General features: G+C 31.2%; 1 protein-coding gene across 2 annotated transcripts; it reads right to left on the bottom strand.

Moving 5' to 3' along the window:
* Positions 1-1,523: 1,523 nt before the first annotated feature.
* LOC107927594 (dr1-associated corepressor homolog) lies at positions 1,524-7,848 on the bottom strand. 2 transcript variants are annotated; one of them, XM_016858699.2, is made up of 6 exons: positions 7,492-7,848; positions 4,988-5,060; positions 4,805-4,898; positions 3,078-3,221; positions 2,931-2,988; positions 1,524-2,363 (listed from the first exon to the last, which is right to left on the bottom strand). In XM_016858699.2, the coding sequence occupies exons 1-6, from the start codon at positions 7,522-7,524 to the stop codon at positions 1,851-1,853; spliced, it is 915 nt and encodes a 304-aa protein (XP_016714188.1). In that variant the 5' UTR covers positions 7,525-7,848; the 3' UTR covers positions 1,524-1,850. The 2 variants fall into 2 exon arrangements, with proteins under 2 accessions (XP_016714188.1, XP_040947604.1); XM_041091670.1 differs by lacking the exon at positions 7,492-7,848 and adding an exon at positions 5,423-6,816.
* Between the last annotated feature and the right edge of the window lie 3,689 nt (positions 7,849-11,537).

Raw genomic sequence — 11,537 nt, 5'->3', positions numbered from 1 at the left:
ATTTGATTTGTACCATTAGATATAGAGGAGTTCAACTATAAACGGAGTCCTCCATTTTCATTTTTAATCACTTCATTCTTGAGTTACTTTATTTTTATATAATTTTTCTGTTTGTAACTTCTTTCTTTTTTCGAGTTTGTTTTTGCTTTCGGTATCCTAGAGAATTTTTATAAGATTTTTCATTTTTTAAGTGTTAGATTAATTTAGACAAATTTGAACTCAAGAAATTGTTTAAGATCAGTTTGATAGACTAAAATTTTAATCCTGTGACACTAGCAACAAGTTTTTAAATGCACTTTCTCACTATTATTTTATGGGTAGCCATTTTCATTATTATTTGATTAAATTCATTTGAAGATATGTGAATCGATTTCTCGACCTGTTGAGAAATTTTATTTTTAAAATCTATTATTTTTATTTAATCTCTACCACAGAAGAAGCAAGCAAATCAAGATTGCCATGGAAATTGCAACCTCGTATAAAGCTTATTTGATAAACTCTGAAAAATTGCAGGAGCAACTTGTGATGGAGACCACGAAAGAAAAAGTTCTCCATTGTCTCTTTTTCTCAACAAGCAATAGCTCTTTGGACTTCGTTTTTTTTTTGGGGGGGTGTATGAGTAGCTAGAAGAACAGTTAAAGGCAAAAAGGTAACTTAAGGGCAAATTTGGCTATGAATAATGTATAATGTAATGCATGCGTCAGGTTAAGAGTAGATAGCTTAAATAAGGATAGAGGAATTTTGTTCATATACAATTAATTGGATTTAAATTAAAACAATTAAACCCTAAATTAAAACCATGTATTAATCAAATTTCGAGCATTATATTTTTACATTGATATTCAAATATAAGTAAATAATGAGATTTTTTAGGGAAATATAGGTTAAATCAAATACCCTAAACTTAGTATATAAAACAATGCTGCATAAATAACGGTATTTTACAATGCTCAATCTCTTTTTTAACTTTTTTTTAAGTACCCACGTCCAACAATGTTATACGATCATTAAAATAGATGAAAATTTTCAAAAAAGATTTGAAAAGTATTCAAATCAAAGGAAATGAAATCGTGTGCATAGCTACACATTAAATCAAAGTTCAAAAGAAGCTTGCAACACATCCATATTCAAAGTCAATGGCTACCAGTTCATTCTTCCCATCTCTACACTATTTTATATCTTCTTACTCTTCATTTTTTTCGTTATAACATCCTACACATTCATATATTACTGAGTATAATCCTTCAAAGAACCTTTATAATATGATCCTTCAAAGACCATATAAATATATGAAAAAAAAAACCTTATAAATAATCAAACAAATACATATTCATATCCAACAGCCACTTGAGTCTAAGCCGCATAAAGTTGAATTTGGTTAGTGCTAATGGCAACTCACGGTCAAAGAACTGTTAATACAGCATAGGAAGCTGGCAGACTAAATTAAATTAAAAGTAAACAACGAACAGGACAAGACAGCTGAATTTGCCTAAATGATCTAATCGAAAACACAAGCAAGCAAATGATCAATAGTTCAACATAGATTTTCTGAAGCAAATTCTATTACACTAAAAAGCCATGTCCTTTCGTTGTGTAACGAGCAAGTTCCCAGACAGGTGTCTCGTTGGTGTGGGAAGCTACCATTTCAAAGTTATGTTAGCAAATTATAACATACAGTGAATGACGACAAGGATAAACAGACAGAGAGAGAGAGAGACCTACATAGGATATACTTCCATATTCCAATGAGGTCATTTCGACTTTTTCCTTTTCTTGACCTTTCTACTTGAGTTCTAATCTGATCTGGAACACTAACTTTCCTAAGAGCCTTGCCCCCTAACTACTTAGCCCTACCCTTCCTCATCATAATCTTCTTCATCCTCATCTAACCTTTTTCCAAGCTGAGCAAGTTGAAGAGGATCAATGGCCATCTTGTCCATGTCTGAAAGAGACCAGCCTGGGTATTCTTCATGTTTAGTTTCAGTTATTGGTTCTGCTGAAGAAGGCTGAGCTGCTGCTGCTGCTGCTGTTGCCGGCTCAAGAGCAGCAGCAGTAGCAGCACCCACTGTGGGCTTTGCTTCCACGTTCTCATCTACCTCTGCATTCAGATCAAAATTCCGAACAGCTTGGTTGGCATCTTCAGCAATTGTGTTCTCTTTTATCGGTTCCTTGGACTCAGAACCATCATCTACCACCATTCCAGGGGTTGGATGACTTTTGCTGTTTTGTTGAAGAGTTGCACAGGGTTCAGGTTCTATTTCACGATGAGCATCTCTTTCCACATTTCGACCTCCTCTTCCACGTCCCCGACCTCGTCCCCGGCCTCTCCCTCTACCAATGGTCCCTACATGACCCACATCATGCTGCATAGAGCATGTCTAAAAGTCAGTTATTGAAAGCACCGAAATTCACACACACATTAAATAGATGATCGATTTTAAGTTTATTTATACTTCATGTAAGAGGCCTGTCATTGAAAGTAATTTATTCACAAACATCTAAAATAATATACATTGCAGTGAACAAACCTAGTTCATCTTTTGCAGAAGTATCTGGCATCTATATTGCTCCAATTCACTAAATTTTCTTGAAATACCCATGTCCAAGACATACACGGACATGGGCATAAAGATATAACTCCTCAAAAACCCTCCAAATACATGAAAAAACTTATAGAAAATTTAACATACCCGTGTCAGATATATGTCCGTATCCGACACTCATACCCGAGTCCAAGTAACATAGTTTGGCTTTGGCATAATAAATTGAAGTTCACCAGATACCTCTTTGTCACTGAAGAAAAACATTCACCACCATTCATTCTTAAAGTTGCACAAAAGCAAATCCGATGATCTTTATTTTTATAGCTGTCTAGAAACACACACACACACTCACAAAAAAAAATGATGTTGAAATGGAAGCCATCTTACAATTCTGCTCCTCTTTGATTCTTCATCACTGTCATGGACTTCATCTCCGGCGGCTTTCCTGGCAGCAAATATGGAAACATATCATGAAATAAGTGAATCTTTCGATGAATTAAAAAGTAACAAACACAAAGCAACACTTTCTCTAACCTTCTCCTTGAAATACTTCGATCGTCATCAGCAGCAGCAGCAGCAACAGCATCAGAATGACCATGACCATGACCATAATCAGGAACCCGGCTAACAATTTCCCTCAGAAAATCAAATACATTATAGCTCTGTACGCAATGCTTTCTGCAGTTTAGTTGGGCACTTTAGTTAAACCAAAGCACAGGACATAATAAGATACCATGCTGATCAGAAGACTTGTTAATTGAAAAAAGTAGCATGATCCGGAAAAGGAGAGAAAAGATTCAGAATCACGATTCTCCATCTACAATAATCAGCATAGTTGATCTGTATCTAAATACTTTATGACCCGAAAAGGAGGAAATCTGGACCAGGTCCAACATAAAATTAGAACCTTTTAGGAATCAAATTTGTGAGAAAGGGATGATGTAGCTTGATAAGTTCTGGAATGCTAGTTTCAATTATTGAAATCAAAGAACACATTTCAAGAAACTTTCTATTCCTCCACTCACCCTAAACACCCCAAAAGCTCTTGTATGAGGACATGAAAGGATATTTGGTTGATCACCACGGAATCTTGATATTCTTATATCATGTTACTTTATATTAGTTTGCAGTAACATTGATAGTTGTGTTTTCCACTATGGTACCCTGACTCCACATTTTTCTTCAAGTACCCATGTCCAACACCCATATACAACACGTATTCAAACATGGACATGGAATATGATCCCCCAAGAATTCTTCAAATACATGGAAATCTTGGGAAAATTAAATACTCATGTCAGGACACATACCCACATCCAATTCTCACACCCAAGTCCAAGTAACATAGGTTTTCCATGTGTTTCTTCCTTCACTATTAGATACAATATTGTGCTAATTCTCTTCTCTTACTCACAAAGTGCACCTTTTAGGGGGAAAATTCAAATAAAAGAAAGATCAGATATTCTTGGTTTACTAAATACTGAGATGAGCACTTCTACAAAAAAGAATGGTCACGTCAGCCAATGTAGTTGCCAAGTGGTAATTTCTTTGTAAACTAAAACTATTACAAGAAGTCTTTACTGAAAGTATCTTACAAGCTCTAATTCTGTTGCTCCAACTCTTCATTTTCCCTCCATGTTTGATATCCATATCCGACATATATTCTGATACAGGTACATCTCCCAAATGTATAGAAAAACATAAAAAATAATAATCAGCAGACCAATATCCTAAAATAACCCCAAGTCTAACATATATAGAGGCAGCGGAGGGCTTTATTCATGTTCAGGACAGGAGAACGCTTGAATGTTGGTATTTTGAGAGAAATTGAATCTGGGTAGTAAGTAAATCTTAAATTTGTTTCTTTCATACCATCTTTGGTTTTTCGGCAGTATTGCATCTATTTGCTATCCCCAGTCCACTCACACACTCTCTCTTTTCCCTTGACTTCGTGTCACTCTCGTTTTTCCCTCTCAACATCTCTTCCTTCTCTCTCCAACTCCAAATCAATCAGTGCCCGAACCTTTAAGATCAAAACTCCAAAAAAATATCTAAGGCTTTTAGTGAGGTTATCATATTTATACTATAGCTATCAATGTAAATGGTGCACGTTCACATGGTCAGAAAATTGAAACAGAATAGACAAAGAGCATTATGCGTATGAAAACTTATATAAATGCAGAAAGATCCTTGAGCCCTCAAGTAGACAACAAACATTGTATGCTAATTGCTACAAAGAATAATGTTAATTCTTCACTTACAAATGTAACGAATTCATGGTCTTTGCTCCTCTCTGAAGGGTAATCTCATATGTACGATCACAAAGGTCTTGTAGAAACAATTCCAATGCTTTAGCTGCAAGGCCATAGAAAGAAGCATGAACAAGTAATATACAGACGTGGGGGAATTAGTTACATAAAATTGTTTACTTTGCTGCCACTCACAAACTAAAACAGGCACTGCTAACGCAATCTTCCCAACATCTTCATCGGCTTGCATAATCTTTTTAATGCGAGCCTGAAAATCAAATATGTTTGAAAGTTTCAGCACAAATCACAGCTAACATCTATTAAAAGTGATAAGAAAACCAAAGATAAGGGAATATCATTCCAAGAAGGATAGCTTATAGATCCATGATCGAAAAGCATACATAAAACATCAAAAAGATGTATATTATTTACCAAACTTTTTAATCATTCTCTTACAAAAAAAAGTTTAAAAACAGCTTGAAGGATGTAAAAATGTTTCCAGTGTGGAACCATAATATTGTATATTTAAATTAAAAGCAATCAACATTCTCTATTAGAATCTGATATATTAAGAAACCAGACAAGGTTTGTTAAAAAAATCCGAGAGAGTAGAAGATGAGAAGAAATGACCATTGACACGGCATTCCTTGTCATTCCATTAAGTGAGCATCACCTTTCAGGTCACTGGTTTAATATCATCAGCTTAATGCAAGTAACCTATCATGAAGCTCGCTTATTTTACCAGGTTTTGATTTCAAACCAATCAAGACACAAGTAAATAGAGCGCAGATGTCAACAATAAACAAGAACAGCAAGATTGATGAGAAACAAAACTTCTAGAAATCGGTACGCAAGACATTCTGAAGCCTACCATCAGTTGATGTTATAGCTCATAGTATGGTCATCTGAGAATATTACTGTAATACTTGATGAAAAACTATAATTCTAAAGATTTTATAAGCAACAGCTGCCAGTGACTACTTCAAAAAGAAGGCAATTTCCAAAAGATGCATTAGAGAAACTCTTTATGGATAATGATCCCTTCTTAAAGCAAAAGCTATGTCTGCAAAATCATTGCTTAGTTCTATCATCCTCTTAAAAATACATTTTATTTCAATATTTTCAAAAAGATAGTGGAGGCTTTAACATGATCCTTCACCTTCCTGTAGAAGGCAATAGAGGTGACCAGTGAAACTGTCCAGAAAAGTGCCCTATCAGTACTACTGAATTCCAAACTCCAACTAGTGATTGCAAAAGGTTACGTTTCAGACTAAGAAAAGAATTGTTAACACAAGAACAGAAAGAGATAAAGGGACATCCAGAGAGGATTAGCAATCACAGAGACCACACACTATACCATACTGCTCATTCTTAATATGTCAGAATTTATACAAATGATTACTTAAGGATTCAAAAAAGGCGTCGAACAGATGATAACTTAAAATACCAGATTAAAAAAGAAATCAGTCCCAAGTTCCAACTACTGTAGTGTTGGTACATTGCAGAAAATCAATCAAACAACTCTCGGTTCTTGCTTCCAAGAAAAGGAGAAAATCAAGAACAAATCATTGACTTTCAGCATGTGACCTTAGACAGTAAATCAAAACTGAACCATGCTCAAAACCACAAAAGCTCTGCACAACCTTCGAAGAATTATACCTTTTTTAAGAAGCTAAAATATTCTGACCAAAATAAGAACGCTAAGCATGAAGACTGATTACAGCATTTTAATTTGCTGAGAAACAAAAGTTCACTTGGCACCGTCTTCATTTCAAGATAAGAATAAGAATAAATTTTTTTAATAATAAAACAGATTTATGTATACATAAGCTACACGTTTCATAAGAGCTTGCATCCCAAAACCAAGGAAATAAACAAGGGTGCCAAAAGTTTTTTATGCTCGTCAACTTCATACACATTAAACCAATTCTATAGAACTGAAATAGAATACTATTCAACAATAGCATTAAAAAGCCAAAAAAAAGTAGCAGCAGCTATGTCGCTCCTGACTCTTTGCTTTAACTTTAAGTACATGAGTATGGGGCTATGAACTTCCAAAGATAAGTATATGGAAAAACTTGAAAAAAAAAAAGTAGATACCCATATCCAACTCTTATACCAGAGTCCAATTAATATCCTGATAACATAAATAAAAAACGACCTAATTGTTATATATAAATTAACTGAATTATGATTTCAAATCACCTAATTTGTTTGAACCAATCATAGCCTAGAAAAAGCATAATCCAAGAGGAATTTAGGAAAACATCACCTCCATAGCTAGTAAAAATTGACCAATTTTGTAGAACCATCCAAAAAAATAAAATTAGAAAACCATAAAAGAAGCTACCTGGGGTTTTCATAGAACAGCCAAAAGAAAAAAGAAGCCTCCCTAAAATGACTATGAAAAACACAAAACCAACAATACGCTCCATGAAAATTCCATAAAACTAAAAAACTTAATAAACTAAATTTTCAAAAACCCTAATTATTGAAAACATCATCCAATAATATGGGGAAATTTTCCTACAAATCGAAATTTCAGCAACAAAAACAATCACAAAACCAAAAAAAACACCCAGACTTCAATTCCATACGAATCAATCAAAAATCAAATACCCAAAACAAATTAACAACAGATAAAGCAAAGAAATTAACCAAATTCAAAGAAAAGAAAATATAAAAAAAATGAAGCTTACAGCTGGGAAACGGGTATCAAGCTTCTTCCTCATGGTTTGGTTGGCAGATTTGGATCATTAAATTATTAAAATACTAAAAAAAGTCAACCAAAACAAGATCTTTTCCCTTTTAAAGAAAAAAAAACCCTTCAGAAGGAAATCATTGTTGCCCTAATCCTTTCAAACATGAAAAAAAAATCTAACAAAAAACACCACCTTCCACCTATCGCAGATCCGAATATAGCTTTTTTCTTTTAGATCATATAAAAACCAAACAAAAAAACGAAATTCTATGTTTCAAAGCCGAATATACGTCCGTACAAGTTGGACAAAAAGGAAAACTAAAAAGCAAAAATAAAATAATTTTTTAAGTCAATTGTAATAGACGGATAAACTTACAGTAAGAATAATTTAAAGTTTAACAGTCCAATAGATGCTGGACGCGTGTTCAGCTCGATACTTTATGGGAGATCTAATATACCATTTTTACACATGAGATATGTTCATTGGACTGTCTTCACAGTTTCATGACTGATTCACAAAACATTTCTCCGATATTTGTTTTTTGTTTTCTATTTATGTTCTAATATTAAAGTATGTATGGGACACACAGTTCAAACTCATTATATTAAATGTTTATTTTATAAAAAAATTTACTTCATCTAAATAAAAAGTTTTATTTGTTGATTGAATTTTAATTCGATTAGAATTTGTATTATTGTTAGTGTATGAGTACTTAAGTTTAAGTGCGCTAAAGTATATTATCTTCTTTGTTTTATGGATTGGAAGAAACTATAAATCATTTTAAATATTGTGTCAAAAAAATAAATATAATTCAAATTTATAATGAAATTATGGAAAATAATAATAATAACTTTTATTTAAATCTTATATAAATATTCATATCTGCATATAATCCAAAACAGGCGAAGGAAAAAGCAACCGTAAAATTACTTTTTTCTATATTTAATTTGTCTCTTAAATTCAAAAACTTTAATTTAATTTGGGTTAATTTCAGTTTAAATAAGAAATTAATTATCTAAGTTAATCATGTATGCACTAATGTAAAATGTAAATCCCTTCATCAATAATTTAAGAGTTTTTCAAAAATTACCAGTAAAGCAATTTTTAAAAATGGCGTTTTGACCAGCTATTGGAATTTCTTTTGTCTTCTCTAATGAATATTCTTAAAATTTTTTAGAGATTAGAAAAAAAAATACAGAGAAAAATAAAGGTGAAACATGTCGGCTATTGACATCTTTATATAGCACAAACAGTGGAGACAAAGCTTAGTGGGAGGGTCAAAAAATCCCACTATAGTCCTTGAAACCCAATAATAGACTCTCCTAAAATTTTGAAACCCAATCATCTACCTAATATAACTACTACCACTAATCACCTAAAAATATCAAGTTGTCATCTACAATACTCTAGTTAAGTCCCAACTAGGTCTCAACTAAGCTCTAGCGATGCTCACCGAGTTATGGTTTTCACGCTAAAACACGGAAAAACAAATCTATCGACATACGAACTAACAAGTTCACCAAAAGCATATAGGGTTGGCAGATTGTCTTCCAGCGAAGCATTTCATCGATAGGCGTACTGTCAAATTCACGCAATATGTCACCCAAACACTTAACGAATAATTCACCAAACTCATCATTTTTCTACACCGACTTATTCAACTACATGCTAAACAACATATTGATATGGTCTACATCGGGCGGACTGTTACATCCTAATTAGCATAATGTCAAAATTTTCAATACTAAGGCTAGGTATCAGTTCCTAAGGCCTAGGTACTGCACCCCTTGTACTTTGTTGGGTCATTGCACTTTCTTGTGCAAAAAGGGCCCCCCAATGCCCAAAATTGATCCTGAACACCTCTGACCACCCGAGTGACTTTAAAATGATTTTTAAATTGTATTTAAAGTCTTTTATTTATCCTAAATTAGGATTGATGATTTTATAAAAAATGTTTTAAAATTTTAAATTAGTATTAATCTCTCATTTTCTCAAACTCAAAAAATTTCGTTTTAAGTACTCGTAAACTTTGGAACATTGTTTTATGAGTTGAATATGTTCAATTATGTTACTAAAGAACTAAAATGGCTTATTTAAGTTCAATGTTCTTTCAAATTGACATCAAAATATTTTAATATCTTTTGTAATAAGAGTTTTTATAAAATAAAATAAAAATGCACTAGCCTAAAAGTATTCCAATGGCACCTCGTACTTGTATCGTACGCTAGAACGGGTAAGAACTATTACAATGAACATCTTATTTAGTGTAATAGATTGTGTTGATCGTGAAAGAGTTTGACAACCAAAGGAGCAAAAGATCATCTTGGCGATAAATCTCTCTAATGTCCTTCCAACCATTGGAAAGGTAGTTGTTCAATAATAGCTTCGTCATCCTTAAAATGGGTTCGAGTTTCAGTTTGTATGATGTAGTTTTTAACTTACGAAGAGAAAATTGTTTAACCAATTCGAATTGATTTTTAATTTTTTGAATTTTTTAACCCTAATTAAAATTACTTTATTATGGTTAAGTTATCGTTAAAATTTGTTAATAGTCCCTATACTCTATGAAAATTATGATTTTAGTAATTATACTTTAATTTGATCATTTTTAGTCATATACTTTTAAAATTTTAAATTTCAATTCTCACAAAATGATAGTTGTTAAATTTATTATGTTATTTCCAAAATCTAATGCTGCAAATATATTATCATACATGTAACGTTATGTCAACATGTTATTTTCACATATTACTCACGAAAAATTCAATCAACGGATCAACGACTATCATTTACTTCAACTTTGAAAATTTAAATCTTAAAAACGATTCATTTAGAAAATATGAGCTAAATTTATAATTGTCTATAGTATGAGATTGAAAACTAAACTTAATCAAATGAATTTAATTACTATTATTTGAGTGAAAATTAAAATTTTAAATTTTAAAAAATATAATTTAATTATTTTAAAAAGTACAGAAGCTCCAATTGATTAAATTAAATTACATAGATTGAATCCACTATTATGGTTAAATTATAGTTAAATTTTATTTGGTTTTGATGTTTATTTTGATGCTTATGTTTAATTTCGATATTTCTTTTAGAATTTATGTTTTTTTAAATTAGTATTTATGTTGAGTTTTTGTTACATGTCCAGAATTAATGGTGTTAACTATTCATTTATTCAATGTATGTTTGGTACATGATAAATCTAGTATTTGACACATAAATATTTTCGATTGAAAGTTATTTAAAAATTTAAATTAAAATTATACATAAAAAATGAAATATATATTAAAAATTTTAAAATGTAAAACATAAAATTATTTTCTAATGTTTCAAAAAATGAAAATTATTTTTTATAGTTTTCATATTTTTTTATAAAACTAATGTTTTTTAAAAAAATTATTATTTTATCATTTTGTATGAAAATTAATCATGAAAAATAATATAAAATAAACAAATTATATTTTTCTAGATTTTTTTTATTTTTTTAAATTTTCAATGATACCATTATTGCCACGTATTAAATGTTTATTAGATCACATAGAAAAAGTTAGGATAAACTATACAAATAGTTACTCAACTATCAAAATTTTTTATTTTAGGCACCCAAGATAAAAAAGTTTACAATTTAAGTATTCATGTTACGTAGTTTGGTCATTTTGGTCACTCATGTTAGAATCATAAACCACAAGCTAAGGTGACAGTTAAAAAATTAGTATAATAACAAATTTAGCGTCAACTTTTATATATTATATCAACTTAGTCATAAATTTAAAAAATTAACCCTCAAAATTTACAAATAATCTCAATTTGATCCTAATTCTGAAAATTTCAAAAAAATATATAAAAATACATAAATATTTTAAAATATATATAAAAATAAACAATAATAACATATATAATTTAAAAATATAATGAAATAAATAATTAATTTCAAAATATATATGTTAATAAGTTTTAATATTATTAATATTAAATAAAATAAAAATCTTTCCCACCCTCGTCTCTCCCCTTCTACAAACGGATCTCCCCACCCCTGT

This window comes from Gossypium hirsutum, chromosome D04 (assembly GCF_007990345.1).
Source record: "Gossypium hirsutum isolate 1008001.06 chromosome D04, Gossypium_hirsutum_v2.1, whole genome shotgun sequence".
Lineage (NCBI taxonomy): Eukaryota > Viridiplantae > Streptophyta > Magnoliopsida > Malvales > Malvaceae > Gossypium > Gossypium hirsutum.
The sequence above is the reverse complement of the archived record's forward strand: the minus strand, read 5'-3'. Positions and strand labels throughout refer to the sequence as shown.

Coding starts and splice junctions, on each gene's coding strand:
- LOC107927594 (XM_016858699.2), bottom strand. CDS start 7,524: ATGAGGAAGAAGCTTGATACCCGTTTCCCAGCT. Junction 5,061..7,491: donor TTGATACCCGTTTCCCAGCT/GTAAGCTTCATT, acceptor TTTGATTTTCAG/GCTCGCATTAAAAAGATTAT. Junction 2,364..2,930: donor AATCAAAGAGGAGCAGAATT/GTAAGATGGCTT, acceptor TGCTCTATGCAG/CATGATGTGGGTCATGTAGG.